The sequence below is a fragment of the Tenrec ecaudatus genome, chromosome 1 (assembly GCF_050624435.1).
Source record: "Tenrec ecaudatus isolate mTenEca1 chromosome 1, mTenEca1.hap1, whole genome shotgun sequence".
Lineage (NCBI taxonomy): Eukaryota > Metazoa > Chordata > Mammalia > Afrosoricida > Tenrecidae > Tenrec > Tenrec ecaudatus.
Window position 1 is genome coordinate 163,892,267 of NC_134530.1, and position 22,500 is coordinate 163,914,766.

General features: G+C 47.9%; 1 protein-coding gene across 1 annotated transcript in view; it reads right to left on the bottom strand.

Moving 5' to 3' along the window:
* NUP210L (nucleoporin 210 like) overlaps positions 1 to 22,500 on the bottom strand; it is a 111,147-nt gene that overhangs the window by 3,696 nt on the left and 84,951 nt on the right. The window contains exons 29-37 of the mRNA XM_075540749.1: positions 22,008 to 22,099; positions 20,811 to 20,985; positions 19,236 to 19,411; positions 18,367 to 18,584; positions 15,065 to 15,201; positions 9,296 to 9,422; positions 5,346 to 5,495; positions 1,994 to 2,244; positions 818 to 1,022 (exon numbers count right to left, since the gene is read on the bottom strand). Of these exons, the coding sequence (XP_075396864.1) occupies positions 818 to 1,022; positions 1,994 to 2,244; positions 5,346 to 5,495; positions 9,296 to 9,422; positions 15,065 to 15,201; positions 18,367 to 18,584; positions 19,236 to 19,411; positions 20,811 to 20,985; positions 22,008 to 22,099 (1,531 nt within the window). The remainder of the gene's footprint in view (positions 1 to 817; positions 1,023 to 1,993; positions 2,245 to 5,345; positions 5,496 to 9,295; positions 9,423 to 15,064; positions 15,202 to 18,366; positions 18,585 to 19,235; positions 19,412 to 20,810; positions 20,986 to 22,007; positions 22,100 to 22,500) is intronic.

The following is a 22,500-nucleotide window of genomic DNA, read 5'->3' on the forward strand; positions in this document are numbered from 1 at the left end:
CCATCCAGCTAGGTTTACAATGAAGTTGAACAGGGCCTCTAACTACCATCAACAATGCAGAGCACAGGGTGCAGTGTGCCCCTCGGGCCCTGAGGTTCCTGCGACGAACCTCAGCCTCAATCCAGGTGCCAGAGCTGTGACTCCAGAGGTGACAGAAGTGTAAGTGCAGGAGGTGGCACAGGGCTTCCGGGCCGTCGGGGAGAAAGCCACCTGCCTTCCAAATGGGTTCCTTCCAGGTACTTCATGGGGGTGGAGGTGGGCAAGCTGAGTTGGTCAGCCTGCAGCTAGAGCTGAACAGCTTGAGTGGGTGCTCAGTGGGCAGACTACACTTGCCCAAGTAGGGCAGAGGTCAAGGTTCCAGAGGCCTGTGAGGCAGAGAGCTAACACTTGCCCAAACAAGCTATGGGGCGGAGGGCCTGGCTGGGCCTTTGTGTAGGGCTGAGAGCAGGCTGTCCTAACTGAAGACCCACATCCTGAGTGTTCCTGACCCTGAATTGAAATCCGCTCTTCCACTGGACCTCATAGTCGTGAGTGTGGTCTGAGTTCTGCATGGCCAGTGCGATGCATTACTGACCCCCCGCAGCGAAGAAGAAAGTGCCCGAGGAGAGACGGTGGGTGTCAGAATGGGAGACGAAGATTGGAGAGTGGAAACACATGTGACCTCTATGTCCTAGGAATTGGCCTGCGGCCAATGATGAGTTTGTTTCTCCTCTTCCTCCCTTGAGAAGTTCGAGGAGGTCAGGTGCCGACCCAGGCCATTTTTACAATACATCTGGTTTTCCTCCCCCTTCGGATGAAATACTGACCCAGTGCTCACCTGTACTGGACTTATCCTTCAGCGCTCTCACCCGCACAGCCTCTTTTTGTCCAGTGAGCACACAGGAGATGTTGATGAAAACGGGTGAGGCCGTCTGCTGGAGGGAGGTGAAGTTGACCACTCTGACGGGGAAGATGGCCAGGCCAGGCGTGAGGGCAGAGTGTGTGTCCACAGACAGCACCAGGACAGGAGAACTGGGGAAGACCTCGGAGAAGAGAGAAAATGACTCTGTTTGAAGGAAGAATTGTACTACTTTGTTCCAATCTTAACATTTCAAGAACTGTCAAGAGATTAGAATTTCTAATGCCATTGTAGGGGTGGAGTTTAGCTGTTGGCCACTCAATAAGCCAGGTGCTCGCACTCCCGTGGATGTGTTGAAGGGTAAGGGGCGAATAAAAGCGGCTTCAAAAAGTATTAAATTAGATTTTTAAAGATCGTCACTAGTCTTCCAGAATGACAAAGCTAATGACCTACATTTTGGCCTGTTGAGGCTCTCGGGCACAGTGAAGGGGGACAGCTTTTCAACATTCAATTTAAGAGTTTCCTGTAGAGATGCCATTTTGACCTCATGATAATGGCCTCCTTTATCTTTGTCCTTTTGAAACTTAATACATGTTCTCCTTCATATATATATATAATTCCTAATAGATCATTAAACAGGAGCCCTGGTGGTGTAGTGTACAGCTTTGTACATGTTAGCAAGGACTGCAGTGTGAAACCACCAGCTCCTTCTTGGGAGAAAGACAAGGCTCTCTACTCCCATAAAGAGTTAAGTCTCAGAAACTCAGGGGCAGGACAGGGGCAGTCCTATCCTGGTCTATAAGGTCACATAAGTTTGTAAGTCGGCATCGACTGGAGTTTGCTTTGCTTTTTTGTAGTCATCTTTAAGAGTCCTGGTGGGGAACTGGCTGCACATTGTGTTGCTAACCTCGGAGTCAGCAGTTTGAAACCACCAGTGACTGCCGGAGAAAGGCAAGCTTTCTGCTCCTGTAGACTGTAGTCTCGGAACTATGAACTGATTCCAGAGCAGTGAGTTAATAGTGAGCCTCATCAGTTCACTTAATGATTTTCTTTACCACAGGGCCCAAAAGGACAAAAAAAAAAAAAAAAAAAAATCCAATTTGCATCCCCGCCCCCAACTCCTGCTCTTCATTGGTTCCTTAGCCCTTCACATACCTCCAGTTTCTCCAGCACTTGCTCCACCCCCAGCACGCGGATCTCCCCGATGGCTCTGGAGGGGCTGAGAACCAGTTCGGACTGGTTGATGTAAAAGGCTGGGAGGAATGGAATGCGGATTCTTTGCATTCCGTTCTTGCCCTGTTCGCTGACCAGCGTGGCCCACCCGTAGACCGAGGTGTCTGCCATGCTGAGGGCCTGGCGCAGCTCCTCCGCCTGGGGCCGCACCTGGATGTGGCAGACATAGAGCCCTGCAGAACAGAGGCACGCCGTCAGGAGAGCGCCGAGGTCTTCCAGAGTCAGCCGAATGTGGTGGGAAGGAGAAAGGGTAACACACAAACTTGGCCAAATAGAAAATATGTACTCAGTTTTTACTTTTTTGATGAGGGCTCCCCCCAGGGCAAGAGGGCAGAACTATGGCTGTTGCTCACTGGGGTTGGGTTGGCATCTGGGTGCTGGGTGAGGTTGAAGGTCAGGACCTTGCTGATCACACAGTCCCCTTGTAAGGGGTTGACTCCACTGAGGCTCTTGGCCCTGGGGCAGAACTCCTTTTTAGACAAAGTTGCCAGCCGACTGTTGTTGATGTAATCTGCTGCCTTGCCTTGCCCTTATTGGTGTGATCTGGGGCAGCCACAGTGCCAGCCAGCACGGAGAAGGGGCTGGCTTGTAGCCGGGGCTGCTGGCAATGAGCAGAGGCAGAGCTGCTGTGTCTCCCCTCCCTGCGCCGCCCCCCTCTAACCCTCCAAATTGTCTCTGGGTCGGAAGTGCCTGCCAGGAGCTATGCTGCTATAGTTGGTACCGTCTGTGTAGGGTTCTCAGGGCTCAGGATTGCCTGGTACTGCTGTTTCGGGCCCCGGCCTTATAAATCTCATCAACGCACTGAAGCAGTTAGTGTACCGTCTTGGTCCATTCAAATGCCTGCTTGGTCTCGGCTCGCTTTCAGGCTGCCTCAAACCTGTCCAAGGTCTCCTCTCACTTGGCACGGATGCTTTGCAGCTTTTCCGGGGCCTTCATGTGGGGGGTGGCGACGCACTGCAGTACACTGGACTGCTTGGTCATCTCCCACGGCAGTGTGCTCATCTCCTGCGCGATCTCTTCTCAGCCCGGGCATCCTGGAGCAGCTCACACAGATGGCCACGTCAGTCTCCAAGCGGCTCTCTAATGCTCGGACACTGAACGTTCTCTGACCCACTCACTGCATCCTCCCCTGGGAGCGACCTTCTTCCTGACCATCTCGGCCACAGTGCCCTCCAGACAGTGGCAACTTGATGGCCTACATCTTGTGCAGGTGGTGGCGAAGATCGGGAATGGATTGTGAAGGAAACATTGATGGCAGCATCGTTCTAGTAATCCACGCTCAGTCATAGGCTGTCTCGGGAATCCTTTCCCTTCGCCCCTTTATCCAGCCAGTCGTCACTGTTACATAATTTCACGTCAACTTTGAGGGGGTGGAGTTTGGCCTGCCAATCAGATTGTAGCCTGATGACCTCACCTGGAGGTGTGACAGAGATTTATAGCTTTCTCTCTCTGTGCCTTCATCTTCCTGTTTCCCGGCCGCCCTGGGAGCTGCGGGTCGGAGCCCTGCGATGTTTTGCCACCCGACTTTGGATCCACATGATCCTCCTGCGTCATTGCATGTGGCTGCGTGAGTCTGAAGAGGGACTTGGGGACTAGTCTCAGACTCGGGGACTTGCATTGCATGGGGATCTTTCTTGCACATGTGAGTGTCACTGGATTTGTTCCTCAAGTCCCCCGGCCTCACACACTCAGCCTTTGGAATGTCTGGCACTGCCTCCGTCACTCGTACTTAGGACTGTGGTCTAGACCCTCGTCATGCATGCGCGGATTGTCGCGGCGGCGCCTTCACAGCACTCCTGGCCTCTCCCTTTTGTGCGCCCCGGAGACAGAACTCTTCTTGACATTGCTTTCATCAGATGAAAAAGTGCCTGGCATGACCTGTTCTCCTCACATCTAGCTCGCTCATGTGACCTTCCTAGAGGTCATGTCCTTTGTAACACCTTGCTTAGCCTGAGTGTGGCGCATAGTTCTTTCTTCCTGTCATCCTAATATCCCATGCAGGTCTCCGTCCTAAGCCGGTCACCCTGTGCAGTAACAGTGAGAGGGTGGGAAGCTTTGTGAGGCTATGGGGTGGGGGGAGACACGTCTGACCCCTCTGCCTTCGTAGGGAGGAGAGTCCAACCCCACACACGTCCAACGCCGACCATCGCAAGGCAGAGGTCAGACCTGCCTTCCCCCTTCACCTTGCTTTGCCCCATTCTGACGCCGCCCGCCCCGCCCCCACACTCTACTTCTCTGCTGGGATCAATGGTCCATCGCAGTGGCAGTGACCCCTCAGGACACACTGACCATCCTCACAGTCATGGGGGCTTATTAGGGAAGTTAACAGCGGACCACAGTCAGGGCCATCAAACATGTAGTCCACCGCAACACCACTTCTCAGCTGGCTGCCAAGCCACTCTCTGGGCCTCAGTCACAGGGTCCCTTGATCTCTGCCAGTGTGGACAGGAAACCCACGGGCTGTTCCACCTCCCTGACTCATGGTGGCCTTAGGTGTCAGTGTTGTGGGCCCTCTGGTCTCGGCACGGCATGGCCTTTGCTGCTCCGCCACGTCTGGTTGGGCAGGGTCTCGATCATGCTCTGCTGATGGCGCTTCTGTCTTGATGATCCCAGGAAGTGTCTCTCCCTGATCCTGAGATGGCTCCATTTTAGACACACAGTGAAAAGGCAAAACTGACCAACCCCTTCCATTAGTGTTTCTCACACCGTATTTGCATGGGCCCACCCAATCACTTGGTGAGTTTTAGGCATATAAATGGGTAGAAGCAATTTCGTTCCCCATACGTTCTTATTCTTTGCTCCTGCAGTGCTGGGCCTGGTGCCGGTGTCTATTTGGTGGCCAGCACTTTGCTAGGGAGCCTTCCTTCAGTGGTTGGTCAGTGCTGGTCCGATTCCAATTGCCTGCAGCCCGGATCCTCTCATGTTCCGTCAGTGACTTTATACCTGTGGCAGTGCCATGCCTCCCTTTCCTGCTTGGAATGCCCATCAATCAGTTCAACAGGAGACATCCAACCCGTGTTGGGAGTCCTGGGACACAGTCGGAACCCACAGAGGGATGGAGACTAAAAAGAACAGGGTCGGTCTGACAGTCCGGTAAGCACTATGACAGAAAAACCCAGAGTACGACCGGGGGCCTGGGTACATGCTCGCTGAAAGGACTGCATGGAAAGGCTGATCGGGACATGTGCTGCAGATACATCTCAGGATATTGGGCGCATAAGTGCAGTGCACGAAAGAAGTGCAGGGGAAACTAGATGCGTCTGGTGGCACCCACCTTCCTCTGTGCTGAAGCCTGACTGGACGTGAAACACGTGACCTGCTGGGATGTCCAGCAGGGTGTTACTGAATTGGATGCGGCACAGCAGGAGGGTCTCTGGGAGAAGCACCGTCGCGATGGCCGAGACCTGACTTGGCGTGCAGGAGCCTAGGAAGCAGGAATGGAGTAAATAACGAGGTCACTGACCAGCATATGGGAAGGGGAGACAAGGAGGATGTGAATGCAGTTTCTGATCATAAAAACACAAGCAATGAAGAAGGTCAAGGGTGCTTGGCTGACCCAGCCCGCTGGCTCCAGCTGCAGTCAATGACAGAACCCACTGTTGTAGCCACGGCGTCCATCCATCTCTCTTTTGCTTTCGCTGCCCCTCTGCTTTACCCGGTGTGACGTCCTTCTCCAGGGACTCGCCCCTCCCAAGTATGTGAGACAAAGTCTCGCCATCCCACCATGGTGGGGCCATTCTTTGAGGATGCGAAGGAAGTGGCGTCCTGCTAACAAGAGCCAGCGGGTGCCCTGGACAGGTTCTCAGGAGTCTCAGTCTGCGGACTCTCCTGTCAGCTGTAGTTCAGTGACCACCCTCCTCTTCTGGAGAGGCACTGTCAGCAAGATCAAAGGGACTCTGCCTAAGGTTTCTTGACAAGATAAGCTGGTTTTAGAAAAAGGGATCTTTGTCTCTTTTAAAGGACTGGGTGACTATGCTACCAAGCAAAATTTAGCTCTTCCTCTCTGAGAGAGCCTGCACATTTAAAAAAGATAAAGCAGTCTTTATTTATCCACACTTAAATTTCTAGATTCCGTATCTACAAATGTTAAAGGACGTTTAAAAAAACTCATTGCCCACACCGAGGCAAAACACTAAGGGGCTGCAACAGAACAGCAAGGGAATGGAGCGTCAAGGTTCCCAGGGAATGCTGAAGGTGGACTTTGGGGCCAGGGCGTGGTGCCCCAGCAGACTGGACTGGAAAACACTCCTAAAGGCCAACAAATGATCCTTGAACTAACTACAAGCTTTTCTTTCTTGTGTTTTGTTTTGATTGTCATTGGTTTGTTATATATTGTTGCTTAGGTTTGCTCTATCTTGTTTTTCTGCATGTTATTATCTCTGCAGATCTGTCTAAATAAGATAGGCTGGATGAACAATTGGAGGAGAAAACAATGGGACCAATGGTTCTGGGAGGACATGGGAGAGGGAGAGGTGTGGGGAAAGGTAGTCCTGTTAATATACCCAGGGACAAGGGAACAGCAAGTGATCCAAATTGATGGTGAGGAGGGTGAGGGAGGCCTGGTAGGGCGTGATCAAGGGTAATGTAACCAAGAGGAATTGCTGAAACTCTGGTGGGGATGGAGCATGATAGTGGGACAGGAGGAAGGTCAAGGGAAATAGAGGAAAGAGCTGGGAGGCAAAGGGCATTTATAGAGGTCTAGATAAAGACATGTACATATGTAAATATATGTATATATGAGGATGGGGAAATAGATCTATATGCATATATTTATTGGTTTAGTATTAAGGTAGCAGAAGGACATTGGGCCTCCACTCAAGCACTCCCTCAATGCAAGGATACTTTCTTCTATTAAATTGACATTCTAAGATGCTCACCTTCCCAACACAACTGCTGAAGACAAATGGGTGCATAAGCAAATGTGGCGAAGAAAGCTGACGGTGTCTGGCTATCAAAAGATATAGCGTCTGGGGTCTTAAAGGCTTGAAGGTAAACAAGCGGCCATCTAACTCAGAAGCATCAAAGCCAATGAGGAAGAAGCACACCAGCCTGTGCGATCATAAGGTACCAAAGGGATCAGACCTCAGGCTTCATCAGAACAAAAAATCTTACCATAGTGAATGAGGGGGGAAGTGCAGAGTGGAGACCCAAAGCCCATTTGTAGGCCACTGGAGACCCCCTCACAGAAGGGTCTTGGGGAGGAGATGAGTCAGTCAGAGTGCGATGTAGCAACGATAAAAATATAGCTTTCCTCTAGTTCCTAAATGTTTTCTCCCCACCCCACTACCATGATCCCAATTCTATCTTGCAAGTCTGGCTAGACCAGAGGATGTACACTGGTACAGATAGGAACTGGAAACAGGGAATCCAGGGCAGATAATCCCTTCAGGACCAGTGGTGAGAGTGGCGATACTGGGAGGGTAGAGGGTGAGTGGGTTGGAAAGGGGAACCCATTACAAGGATCTACATGTGACTTTGTCCCTGGGGGACGGACAACAGAAAAGTGGGTGAAGGGAGACGTCGGACAGGGCAAGACATGACAAAATAATAGGTTATAAATTATCAAGGGTTCATTAGGAAGGGGGCTGCAGGGAGGGAGGGGGAAAAATGAGGACTGATGCCAGGGGCTTAAATGGAGAGCAAATGTTTTGAGAATGATGAGGGTAATGAATGTACAAATGTGCTTTACACAATTGATGTAAGTATGGATTGTGATAAGAGGTGTATAAGCCCTAATTAAAAAAAAACCTCACTGCCATTGAGTTGCTGCCGACTTTAAAGCTGAAGGACAGTTCAGCCTGTCTGAGTTGTATGGACATCAGGCAGGCTACAGACTGGGCAGTGTTTCGGGTGTTGTCGGTGGGATGGCGCTGTGGTAAAAGTGACTCCATGGCACTTAATTACAGCCACGATGTTGTGGACTTCTCTGCGTGGTTTTAACCCTTTGTCTGACAAATGAAAATATCTGGAATTTGTTCTTTTTTTTTTTTTTTTTGAATTTGCTCTTTCTTAAAGGAATGAAAGAACATGGACTTTGGAATAGGATCTACATTACCACTTTTGCTTCTATTTGTCCAAATTACTTGTTGTTAGCTTTGGTAATCTCACCTTTGAAATGAGGATAATCAGTACGTGATGAAGCTCTTTCTGTCCGGTCATTTCTAACTCCTACTGATAAGCTCGTTAAATGATAAACTACATACCAATTCCCAGCATGGCATTTGGAACCTGTTAGAGTCCTTTATACTTTAGGCTTCTCTTCTCCCTTTCTTCCTCCCCTCCTTCTGCCAAAGGTGGAAGAGGAACGAAACAAAATCCCACAGGAAGGTCATTTTCTAATCAGAAAACATTTCAGTTGTAATCTAATCCAATTATTCCAAAATTCAGAGAGCAGAATAATTGATTTCGGGTCATGTCCTGATTGTGATTTAATAAACACGGGGTGGATGTTATGAATCTGCAGTTTGGTAACCTTGGCAACCAAGCGTGGTGGGAAGTCCCGGTCGTGGCTGCTTCCTGCTCTCAGGCCAGGCTGTTTAGAACTAGAAAAGACAATCGTGGCTACAGTAAGCCCATGTGTAAACTTCAATTCAGCCATAATTTATGAGGTCTCATAACCTTTTATGATTTATTTGCTGAGATAGGGTCAATTTCTAAATGAAAGGAAAACTGACTAGTTCAAAGAAAGAAATGAATTGAGGCAAGTTAGAAACGATGCAAATCTACAAAAAAAAAACCCTTCTTAAATGCTAAAGAGCCAAGATGTCGCTTTGAAGACTAGGGTTGGCCTGACCCAAACCTTGGTATTTTCAACTGCCTCGTGTGCATGTGCAAACTAGCCAATGATTGAAGAGGCGACAGCTTTGAATTGTGGTCTTGCAAAGAATGTCCACGGTGTCATGGATGCCTGAAGAACAAACAAATCTGTCTTGGGATCCAGAAGGTGTGAATCTGTCTCACTTCCCTTGGACATGAGCTCAGGAGGGAGAAATCCCTAGAGGGGATGCTGTGCTTGTCAAGTATCGTATCAGTGGAAGAAGGAGACTTTCAGTGAGATGGACTGACCCAGGGGCTGCAACAAGGGCTCAAACGCAGAAAAGGTCGTGAGACGGGGTAGGACTAGGCACTGGTTGTTCTGTTGTCCACAGGGGTGCTGTGAGCTGGAACCCGACACCACCTAACGACAAACACACTGTGCTCAACGATGGGCACCTCATGCCTGACCTTTCAGATGGGCGCCATCTCTGCCAGAGGAGAGGAAGAGCTGGAACCCCGCTGAATTGGGGGTGTTGGTGAGGTAAGTCTTGCTGTCATAACTGAGAGTTAATCTTGATGAGGCGTTGACCACTACCTGTCAAAGGAAAATCTGTGCTGAAGATCTCAGAGACTTTAGATTCTTCCTTCTCCACCTGTTGGCATGATGATGCCCCCCTCACTTACAGATAACCAAGATATCGCCCCTTATCATGTTTTTCTTTTATTTATTCACCTACGGCATCAAAACCATTTATTAAATTCCTACAATCTATTCACCTCTCAGGATTTATTTAGCCCAACGCATCTGTTTCACACAAGTAAACACTGTCTTTCTAGGGGCCACGTAGTTGAGAGCAACAAAGGCTGTTTGCTTCTCTGGGGAAAATAATTTTTTTTCTAGAAGGAGATCTTTGCCATTGTTCCTCCTGCCGTACGTGGATGACTCCCTGTGAAAATGCCTCTGGAGGCAGGGCAACATTAACAGCTTTTCTCTCTTGCTCCAGTAGCTATCTCAGCTCCCTCGGGAACTTAGTGTACCTTGTTTCTCTTAATGTCATTGTAACCTTCTGCCTTGCATTGTAGTTCTCTTACCCCGGTTAAAATTCCTTCAAATTCTTCATGGGCATAAAACAGACCCAATTTTATCTGTATGCATCCTGTACTGGGCCGTGTAGATAAAGCAAGTACTTTTTATTACAATGAGAATTGATAATAACTATGACCCCTTTCCCTGAGAATATTTTTCTATTTAAATTCAGTATACTGTCCAAGAAGTTCAGTACTAGCATAATAGCTTGCTTTTTTTTTTTAACATTCAAGGTCCTGAATACTGACCATTGGTTACATTAGACCTTAAGAGGGCAGGAGTTTAATCTTTTTTCTTCTTCTTCCATTTTTCTATTTCCACAGCCCAGTACAAAGCCTGGCATATAACAGACCTCAGTGAACACCTGCTAGTGAAAGAAAAGTGGAAACTTTACAAAGTGCACAGATCAGAAGATAGAAGCAAGTGTCCTCTGGCTCCTCACTCCCACCCCGGCCCAGGCCCTCTCCCGCCGTCTGTGACAGCCTTCCTCCTTGCTCTTGGAGCACCTGCTCCCCCACCCCCCCAACCTCTCTCTCGTCTCCTGCCACCCGTGTCCTTGACCCACTTCCAGTTTCATGACGCATGTTCTGGTTGAAAGTCATCCAAATCCCCCCTCTTTGCCCTCATTAATTAGTGCTGAAGCCACCCTGATTTAGTCTTGGATCTTCAACACACTGTGAACTGTTATTTGCCTTTGCATTTTCACTTCCTTTTTCTGAAATAACTTCTCCCGTTTTCTCTGCCAGGCAAATTTCTATTGCTGAAGGTGGTTTAAATACCTCTCTGGAAAATCTAGCCTTAGTCCCACCCAGGCAGAATCAGTGGCTGTGAGCATTTGTGACCTAGCACCAGCACAGAAGCGATCAGTTATGTTGTCAATGTTTGTCGTATATATGTATGTATGCACGTATGACATCACTCGAATGAGCTCCTTAAAAGAAGGCACCTGCTCTCAGGTGGGCGTGTGCACATTGGGCAGTCCGTTATCCGTGGGACTGTGATGACGGCTACTTTGATGACTGCAGCTGACAGGATCCTGAATAGAAAAGGAAAATGCGAATAGCCCGTGCCAAGCCTACAGTAGACCAAACACGACCACGATGGCCTTTGAGGGATGGAAACAGTAACGACGACCAAGTGCTTTGGATCCAGAGAAAGAAGAAGTTTCGCATAAGCAACAGGGAAGAGAGTTTATTAAAGCAACCCCTGTCCCTGCTCCAGAACCTCAGCGCAGTAATCCTCTCCCTCTACATGCAAACTTCCATTCACTGGGTAACCCCACGCTGCTGGTTCTCCCACCGTCAGGGGCAGAGACTTCTGACTCCACTTCTGTCCTCCAGCTACAGTCCCGTGTCTGCAGTCTCCCGGGGAAACTCCTGCAAAGAGCTGTCTGTGTGCACCGACGCCACGTCCTCTTCTCCAGTGTCCCAGCCGGGATCCCCTCTTGCGGCTTCATTGCGGGTACTCATCAACGTCGCCAATGACCTCCTGATTGCAAAACTATCAGTCACGTCTCGGCTTTCAGCCTCTATTTGGCTGATCAAGTACTTTTGACGCGAGGGACCACCCCTTCCCTGTTGGAACCATTTCTTCACCTGACTGATGGGACGTCAATCTCTGTGCTTCTCTCCCATTTCGCTGGCTGTTTCTCATGAGGGCCCTTAGGGCCCCGTCTTCACTTGGGTCTCTGAATATTGGCCCAGAGTTTAGTCCTGGGTAGTTTCTCGATAGACCTCCATTCTCTTGGTGATCGAGCAGACTGAACGACCAGCTAGATGCTACTGACTCCGAGCCTTTTATATCTAAACACCCTCAACCTAGCAACCTCTAGTAGACATCCAATTTCCATGCTCAAAATCGACCCATGTTCCCTCCACAACCGTCCCACCTGTGCTGTGGTTGTTCGCTGTGAGGTGTCCTGGAGTCAGTCCCGACCACAGCCACCGTGCGCACAGCAGAAGGAGATACTGCCTGCTTCAGTCTCGGCCTCCCAATCGTCCTGTTTCACTGAATGCTAACTTGATTCTTTTAGTTGCTCAGTCAAAATCCTAGTCTTTCTTGGTTATCTCCCATTCCACATATAAGCGATCAGGAAATCCTATGCGTTCCACTGGCAAAATGATACCTAGCTTCTGATCAGCTAATTACCTGGCTCTGTTATCACACCGATCCACCAACATATCTTACCTGAGTTACTGAAATCGCCTTTCAGCCAGTCTCTCGGCCTCTACCCTTGTCCGGACGGCTCCTATCAACTTGGAGCCGCAGTGGTGTCTTACCGCGTAAAGCAGACTAGTTGCCTTGCTGCTTGAAATCTCCAAAGACTCCTTCACTCGCCTGGGAATCACTGCTCAAGTCTTTACAAAGCCTGACAAGACCCTGCACGACTACGCGCTCCCTTACACTTCCTAAGAGGCTCCCCCTCACTCACTCTCCTCCAACCACACTGCTTCCATGCCTTTCCTTGATAAACCAGGCCCACTTCCACCTCTGGGTCTCTGCACTGGCAGCTTCCTCTTACGGGAACACATTAAAACTCTCCCCCACTTATCTGCATGGCATGTTTCTTCATTGTCTTTAAGTATCAGGGTGAGGGGGTCCCCGACACTCGATTGGGTCCTCAGGAGTGACTTTGCGAAAATATTAAACACAGACAGACAGACAACTGGGCACAGGGGCTCCTTGTCCATGTCAGGACTGAGAGAGAGTGTGTATTTTCTAACGGGTATATGTAAAGGGGCTTACGGATCTTTCATAAGGCATGCACCTCGTACAGTTAACATTAGACATAATCAATAGGTAATAGCATAAAGCCTTGACCTAATGCTAGTTGACCTCAAGCTCCCCTGAGCCTTCCCCAGAGGGAGTAATCTCAGATCGGTATCGAGAGATGTCAAAACAGAGTCTGCTACATTTTGCGGTGGATTGGGTACAGAAGCTGATTGCTTTTATCTACAGATGACCTTTAGGCATGGTGAAGCAGCCAGACACAGAAATAATTCATCTTACGTGGTAGCTCCTTTATGGGGTGGGGGGATTGGGGGGGCTGTGTCCAGTCATGAGAATACATATTAAGATGTATGTATATCTCGTCACCATGAGAGTATCCCCAACAGAGTCGACGTTCCAGTCCGTAGTCATGAGCATGGATGATCTGGCTGCGTTACATTCTCATCCCGTCCCTCAGTTAACCACATTTAAGACTTTGCTAAAATGTCATTTCAACCAAGGCTATACTGCGACAATTCTATTTAAAACTGTCACCGTCCAAACTCCACCCTCGCTCGATCCTCTGCATCCTACTACCCTTCCATTTCTTCTCCGCAGCACTTGTCAGCTTCAACACACTGCACTTTACCTATTTTTATCATTCATTTCCCTTTGGAAAGAACGTTTTACAAAAGCAAAGATTTAAAATTTTTTTTACTTTTTATTATGATTTAAAATTTTAAAGTGAACTGGTTTTCCATTCAACACTTCACACGTTGATGGCAGTCCCCGGATATACCAGCCTTCTTCCCACTTCAGCCCTCCCTGTGGCTGATCATTCCTGTCCCTTCCTGCTTTCAAGTTTTTGTTTTTTAAAAAAATAACTTTAATAATTTTATTGGGGGCTCATGCAATTCGTATCACAATCCATACATCCATCCATTGTGTCAAGCACATTTGTACATTTGTTGCCATCATCATTCTCAAAACATTTGCCTTCGACTTGAGCTCTTAATATTGGCTGCTCATTTTCCCCTTCCCTCCCCCCTCCTCCTTCCCTCATGAACCCTTCATAATTAATAAATTATTATTTTGTCATATGTTACGTTGTCTGACGTTCCCCCCCACCCTCTTCTTTGTTGCCCATCCCCCAGGGAGGAGGCTATATGTAGATTCTTGTAGTTGGTTCCCCCTTTCTACCCCACAATCCCTCCACCCTCCAGGCATTGCCACTCACCACTAGTCCTGGAGGAGTCATCTGTCTTGGATTCCCTGTGTTTCCAGTTCCTATCTGTACCAGTGTACATCCTCTGGTCTAGCCAGATTTGTAAGGTAGAATTGGGATCATGATAGTGGGTGGGTGGGGGGGGAGGAAGCATTTAAGAACTAGAGGAAAGTTATATGCTTCAGTTGCTACCCTGTACCCTGGCTGGCTCATCTCCTTTCCACAACCCTTCAGTAAGGGGGTGTCTAGTTGCCTACCGATGGGCTTTGAGTCTCCACTCTGTACTCACCCGCATTTACAATGATACATTTTTTATCCATAGGCAAATGTTGCCCTTTTGGTTTTGTGCAGTTGAATGTTCTAAGGAGTGTATACAGCTCGGATGTAGTTCTTCCCCTCTCTGCTTGTCTCTTGTTTGGCTGAGTGCACAGGCCGAGGAGGGAGTTCAGTCCCAGGAGTGAAGAGTCGCTCAGGGCCAGAGTCTGGGGATTCCACCAGACTCCATCATGCCAGTAAGCCTGGTCTATTTTATGATTTTGGGATTTGTTCCACTTTGTTCTCCCACTCTACCCAGGACTCTTTTGGGATCCCTTTCAGAGTAATTAGTAGTGGCAGCTGGGTACCATCTACTTCTTCTGGTAAAAGCAAGGATTTTGTTTCTCTTGCTTACACATTGTCTCTAGTGCAGAAAACAGCTCCATACACACTAGGTGGGAGAATGAAGGACACAGAAAGTGGCATTTGTGGTTGTGACTATGGAAGAAACGTTATTAGACAAGAGGTGAAGGTTAGGCGTCATTGGAGGCAGACAAACAAGTGTGTGGCGCACAGTAGAGTCTTATTTGACTACAGGCCTCATCAATGACAAATCAGGGACAGATGCTTTGCTTCTTGAGGGTCTAATCCATTATCTGGTCAATATGCTTCCCATCTGCAGTCTGTGTGACCAAGCAGGGGCTAGCATTCCTGGGACTATATTGCTAAAGAGATTATAACAAAGGCAATGCTAACAAGTGCCAAATAGCCGGAGTAGAAAGCTCTGCTCATTCTGTACAAATGGCTAAGAAGCCTAATAACTATATAGATTTAATTTCCATTAAGTTTGTTGGCTGGCATTATTGATATTATGTGAGTGTATTTCCTAGAATGTGTTTTTAATTAAGGTAGATGAAACTAGTTACCTCAATCTCTTCCACCCTGGTATGGACAGATTTACCTCTCGGTATGTTTTCACTACTCCTGGAATGTCATAAAAGATTGTCGCTGTTCCTGGGCTCCTGGCCACTCCTGCCCCGGTGACAATGTCTGTCTGGAGGACACTGTCGGTAGAAATCATCCACGATCCAGGTTCTCCTAGGGAGGCACAGGAGAAAATGTGCTGTAATCTTCGGTATAGCTTGTTGGTCATTCTGACCTTACACAACAGATCACTGCAAATTTGCAGACCATTCAGGCGTATGGAGATCTCTTTCTAGGAGAACAGTGTCCAGCTATAAGGATACATTTGTTTTCTGAACACCAGGCTCCCAGAATATATCATGCCAGCAACAAAGGACAGACAGACTGCTACAGCACTAGTCATTGGGGGAATGCTGACCCAAACCACAGTGAGATAGCGCGTTACCATTGCAAGGGTACCTAGTTAAAAAATATATATATATATAATATATACTATATGTGTATATAGTAACACTTCACAACTGCAAGGATGCCTAGTATTATATATATATGAAGGTGTTAGCCAGGAGGTGGAGAAACTGGACCCCTTGTGAATCACTGGTAGAAATATAAATTAGGAAACAGTTTGGCCAAGGGCTCAAGTAGAAAGAAAATTTTTTGAAAATGATGATGGCAACCTATATACAACTGTGCCTGACACAATGGATGGATGTGTGGATTGTGTTAAGAGGTATAAGAGCCCCCAATAAAATGATTTTTTTTAAAAAAGAAAACTTTGATAGTTCCTCACAAAGTTAAACATAAACTTACTATATGATTTAGCAATTCCACCTCTAAGTGAATTCTACCCCAGAGAATCGAAAGCAGGGGCACAAATGAGACACGTGTACACCAATGTTTACAGTAGCATTATTCACAATAGCCAGAGGAGGAGACAACGCAAGTATCCATCAATAGATAAATCACAGCAAAATGTGCTGTATCTATACAGTGGAACATTAAGCAGCCAGAAAAGGGGAACGGCACTCTGACACCAGGCTGCCACGTGGGGGACTCTGGAACAGGCTGAGCGCAGTGAGCCAGGCACAGAAAGCCACATTCTGCTGTTCCAGCCAGTCACAGGGCTGGAGAGTGGATGGGCAGGGCTGCAGGGATGGGCCACTTGGGAAATGCGTTTAATGGCTACAGAGTTCTTGCTTGAAGTGACATGGTGACGATCACAGAACATTGTGAAGCTAAGTAACGCCATGAAATGTACACGACATGGATGCATTTTAAGTCATATGCAGGTTACCATAAACAACAATAATAAACCAAAAATACATATTGACTTCCAATATCATAGGTGAAGCTATGTAACTGGAGAATGTACCTGTGCTTCCGAGGGAAGAAAACAAAACAAAAACCTTTTATCAATAGAGGAAGAATTCTTCAAGTTGGCTTTGTTCAAGGCCGGTTGAGGATGAGTCACAGGGAGCCACCTGGCTGAGCCCAGCAGGAAGACTGCTGGAGAGAAAGTGACAGCTAACTGGCAGGAGAGTAGGTGTGTGCTTACTTTGGCTCAAGATTTAAGGCACAGAAGGAATGCCAGAGATTAGGTGAGATGACATCATCCTGGAAGGCTGAGGGACAATGCAGAGAGAAGAGTCTTCCTTAACTAATAATGGGTGTGAAATCACAGACCTGTAACTCTGATTGGCAACCTGACAGTAGATTCAGCTCACCCACCCTGGATTCTATGTTAACAGTGGCGGCCTGCAGGCCGGTTCTTACAGGTCTGGAGGATTTGCCCCACGCTGAATAGAGCGTCCTCTGTATCCAAGCCAAGAGGGCCAACATTACCTCACTTTACCCAAACACTCAGTCGGAGTTCACCAAGCCACACCGCATCCCAGGCAGTCTCACCCGGATGGCTTATTCTGATGTATGTGGCCAGGCAGTGCACACGGAGCCAAGCGGTCACTTCCTAGCCCAGGACAGACTTCTGTGATACTCTTTAACTCCACAGCACTTCCTAGCGCGGAAGGGCTTCGCTGGTCCCTTATTATAGTGATGAGATTAGTAGCCGGGCCTTCCAACATGTCTTACCAAACTGTGCACAGAGTCTTGGTAAACTAGAGTCTTGGTAAACTATTGGGGGGTGGGATTTGATGAATAGTTTCAACTGTTGAGTATCAAGTTGATGATCGGAAATGTAAACCTCACTTAAAGTATAATTACGGGGGTGGGGGTGTTGAGCGAAGGTGAGGGAGAAAGGGAGAACATTAAGGATCTACATATAACCTCCTCCCTGGGGGACGGACATCAGAGAAGTGGGTGAAGGGAGACATTGGATGGTGTAAGATATGACAAAATAACAATAATTTATAAATTATCAAAGGTTCATGGGAGGGGAGGGAGGGGAAAAATGAGGAGGGAATACCAGGGGCTCAAGTAGAAAGCAAATATTTTGAGAACGATGAGGGAAAATAAATGTACAAATGTGCTTGACACAATGGATGTATGTGTGGATTGTGATAAGAGTTGTACAAGCCCCAAATAAATTGATTTAATTAAAAACTAATCAAGTACAATTTAAATAAATATTATTACCATAATAAGCAAATAAAATGAACACATAGAATCTAAGCCTAAACCCAAACCAAACTCCCTAAAATCTTAATGCTTTCTTCCTTTTTTAGAAATACACTTAAAAAAAAAAAAAGAAATACACTTAAAAATTGTGGTAAATAGATTGATAACAAAGGCGCTCTGGGGCACTAGCAGGAAGCCCTGGACTGCTAATCGCAAGGTCAGTGGTTCAAACCCACCAGCTGCTCTGTGGGAGAAAGCCTGACAGCCTCAGCAATGCTATCTAGGGTCCTCATTAGTCCAAACCTGCTCACTGGCAGGGTTGATGCTTTTGGATCTAGGTACCAAAACATTTGTCACCTCAGCAACGTCCACTGGACATTTCCGTGACATGAAATATGCTCCTCATGCGGCTCAGCCATCCCCAGTCTCCAGTTCTGAGTTTTCCCATCGTTCTGGTGTCTTCCTCCTTCCTTTCACCTCATCCCCGACGCTCTTCAATTCCCGAGTTACCCTCCTTCTGAGGCAGGGCACTAGGCTGAAGGCACAGTCGCCAGCAATGCCTACACAACACACGCTAAAGCTGGGCTGGCGGCGGGCACTTGAGACACATCACCGGGGAATTTGAATCGGTCGGCTATTGAGAGAAGTGTTAAAACAGCGAATTCTCTGGTAACAGGGCAAATGACAAAACATGGAAAAGTATCTTCTTCCTGGGAGAGACCCGCAGAGCTGTGAGGGGGGTTGAGAAGGGGAGGGCGCACTGACCGTGCTGGTTGACGAGGTCGGCACTGAAGCAGATGACATCCCCAACGAAGATGAGCTTGGTGTCTGGCTCAATGGCATGCTCTACAGTGACAGGGATATAGTCTGCCATGCCTGGGTGTCGCTGGTCCCAGAGCCCCACAAGTGTTGTCCCCCTGTTCACAGCCTGGGCCGTGTAAGTGTAGTTTCTGCTCCCTGGTCCAATAAGCAGCAGGTCGTCTCTGCAAGCAGACAGCAAAGGTAAGGGCCTCCGACCACAGTCAACAGTCAGGAGACAGGTCTGGGGCAGACCCTGTCCCAACAGTTTACAGACCACAGCGCAGAAGCTCAGCGGGTTCCCACAGTGGAGAGCAGGCAGCTAGGGCCCAGGGCCCGTGGCAAACCTGTGCTTGTTAGCATCGAGCCCGTCAGGCTTTCGGCGGGTACCACTCCAGCTAACTCCCTATGAATCTTTCTGTGAACTGGGACTTGGCAGATTGGAAACACCCCGAACTTTTTTCTTCCATGCTTTATAACTGAATCTGGTCTTAATAAGAGAAATGGGAGTCAGATTCCAAAGTCAGAGGGTGGGAGAACTTACTGGCGCAGCAATATAATACCAGGCTGATCTGAAAGGAAAACGGGCCCTGGGGGCCTAGCGGGTTACATGTGAGCCGCTCAGCACAAGGTTAGCAGCTCGAAACCACCAGCCACTCCTCGGAGAAAAGATGAGATTTCCTGTCCCACGGGGAGTTAGTCTGAGGACCCACAGGGGCATGCTGCTCGGCCCTATAGTAACCCTGTGAGTCAGCATCGACTCAGTGCCTGTGAGTGAATCTGTGGGATCTTAACCGCTGAGTTAGGAGTTCACACCAGTCCCTTGACCTCCGTACCTGTTTAGCGCCAGATGAAGGTGGGTATTGTGTGTGTGGAACTTCTCCCCGATGCTACTGTAAAACTGAACAACGAAGGTGAGAGACATGCCCAGGGGAAACGCTGACAGGGTCCTTCCTGGGGCCACGTACAGCTTGGGCTGGCTGCTCAGTCGCAGGTACGTCACCGGTGCAACCTGAGGGAGACCAAAGCAACCAGTACAGAGGGGAGGCGGTGTTCCTCGGGGGGACATGACTAGCTCTTAGTGAGAGATGACGGAATCACAGGGCAAGAGAAGCACAGGAACCCGGGAATGGCTTCTGAATTACGAAAGCACGGGAAGAGAAGCTGGGCTTCCTAAGAAAAGGAGTCGGACTCACCGGCTCGGTGCAGTGCTCACCTTGTGGTGCTGATTAAAATGGCCGTTGGCCAGGAGCACTGTCGAGGGGGCGTCCACATGTAGGAGACAGGTCCAGCTTTGGCCCTGGCTTCACTGCATAGCTTCCTTTAACTGTCCCGGGTCACAGATGTCTGGTCAGTTAAAGGGGCATGATACTCCCTACTGGGTTTTTTGAGGCGGTCAAAGAGGTACTCTGTGTAAAAGAACCAGCATTATCCTGGAGCTGACTCCAACTCACAGAGAAGCACTGTCTTACGGGATTTCCAGGACTGCGCCTTTGATCGTCATCTTTATGGAAACAGGCAGACGCATCTCCTTCCTGCGGAGCACCTGTGACTTCCAGCCACTGACTTCTGATTAGCAGTCAAGTCTAACTGCTCTACCACCAGGGCTCCTTGACTGGAATGGGGTAGATGCTTAATATCTTTTAAAAAATTGTGTTCAGAGTAATTTTCCTCTGAGGTCATCTCCAATTCTAAATTTAAAAAAATTCTGTTTATACCAACAGTTCTATACTCCTTCCACCCCAATCCTTTGATCAAAATTGCTCAGAAGCCAATTTACCAATTTGAAGTTAATATCTTTTATTACATGGACTCTGATGTCCACTTCTATCACCCAATTGCCAGTCTGTTGGGCATTTCTAGGATGCTGCAAGCCATGCCACTGGTATTTCCAGTACCAGCAGGGTCACCCAGAGTGGCCAGTTTCATCCGCGCTTCCAGACCAAAACAGACTTGGAAGAAAGGCCTGGTCTGATCTACTTCTGAAACTTAGCAAAAGAAAATCAGATGAATGATAAGTGAACGTTGATCGGCTCTCGTTTTAAGAACTCATCAGCAGGAGGGATTGATGGCCGGAAGAGACCTGTTGACTGAAACAGAGGGCTAGAAGGGAGACCCTCACGGAGATGGTTTGGCACAACAGCCTCCTGCAGGATCCACATGCTGTCATCGTCAGGATGATGGGGGCTGGGCCACATTTCATTTCATTATACAGTCATGATGGGTCAGAGCAAGATAACAACAAGGTCCATTTCCATTGGATGGTTTATGACCATGCAAAGATTCACCTCTTATCTTACAGGCTCACTTTTTAATTTTCAGAGAAGCTTCTATTTCTTATGAAAGAAGTCTGTCCCTTAAGACCATGGTATGTCTTCCTTTGAGGCCCTTGCGTAAGTGCCTGAACTCACCTGAACCCCAGTTATAGTTGTTTGGTTGACTCCAAAAGGCTCTATAGACGTGACTTCCAACACGGCAGTCCCTGCAATAGAACCGGCTTTCAGGAGCCCCTCGCCATCCTCCTCAATGACCGATGAATTAGGGAAGCACCGGAGAACCCGGGAACTCACAACAGCGGCTCCTTCCCTAAGAAAGAAATGGAGCAAGTGGTGGCTCTGGGGGGCTTTGTTTGATTAGAGCGATAGAGGGGGAGTTTGTCAGTGTCAGGCATCAGGCTCGCTGGTGGGAGCTGTAATTTGAGGAAACGAGATTGTGTGCTTAGTTATTCCTCAGGTAAAAGTCTGCCTTTCAATCATGCGTATTGCTTTATTAAAATCAGGACATTTATCATTTAAAAATTATGTGGCCACAGAAATGAAAAGCAGTATTCAAACAAGTACATGTGCACGAATGGTCAGAGCAGCACCCTTCACAATAGTCCAAAGAGGGAAACAGCCCGAATGGTCCATCGACAGAGGCACGGACACTTCAGGACATCCAGCCAACTTAAAACTCACTATGATCGAGTTGATTCTGACTCAGAGCAACCCTATAGGACAGAGTAGAACTGCCCTGCTGGATTTCTGAGATGATGAATCTTTATGGGAGTAGAAAGCCCATTGTTCTCTCTTGAAGCAGCTGGTGACATGGGACAGCTGCCCTGACGTGGTAGCTAGAAGCTCAGTGAGTGACCCACTAGGCCATCAGAGCTCCCTAGTCTGTCCACATGTTGAAATATTATCCACCCATCAGAAAGACTGAGACATGCTACAAGCATGGATGAACCCCGAAACCGTGATGCTAGTGGCCAGACACAAAAGGACACATTGCATAATTCCACTTATATAAGATGTCCACAGCAGACAAATTCACATAGCTAGGAAGTAGATTAGTGCTTATCAAGGGCTGAGGAGAGGGGAAGCTAGGAAGGGAACACTTACGAGGTATGGAGTTTTCTTTGGGGGTGATGCAAATGTTCTGGAGTTAGAAGATTGTACGTATAGATGCTATTGAATTATATACTTTGAATTTCACCTCAATAATAATTAAAACAGTATTTGGAGGTTAGAAAAATCACCTAGAAAGCGAAGTTTGTTTGTTTTTATTTCTGTGGCTGCAAGTACTGAAAAGTCTGGACTTGGCCCTTCTTCTCCTGCTCTGTCCCTTACCTGTTGGTATGAAGTTTGAGCTGAGAATTCATGGGCATTAGGATTTGCTCAGCTTGACACCCTGGATGGTAAAGCTGGAGTTTTTCAAACACCTACAATAAGAAAATGACATTTCCCTCATTTCTGGAGGAGACAAATAACGGTCTTTGTTCACATATAGACTTGGGAAATAGCCCCACATGTATACCATATTGGCAAGTGACAGCTACAAATCAATAGTCTGCTGAACTTCTAATTAACCTAACCGTTCTCAATCGAACAAGGCCTGAGAGCACATGTAAGTGCTATGGATCAGAGGCCTTGCATTAGCCCCACCCCTGACCACCAGGGACCAGGCATGTGGCAAAGTTCACATGACCGCATCCTCTGTATTACTTAGAACCAACATAATTTTGAAAATTCTCATTTTAATTCTGGAAACCTAAAAAGAGATTTGGGGACCCCTTACAAAATCTCTGATATCAAGTTCATACAGTTCCTGTACCTGTTCCTT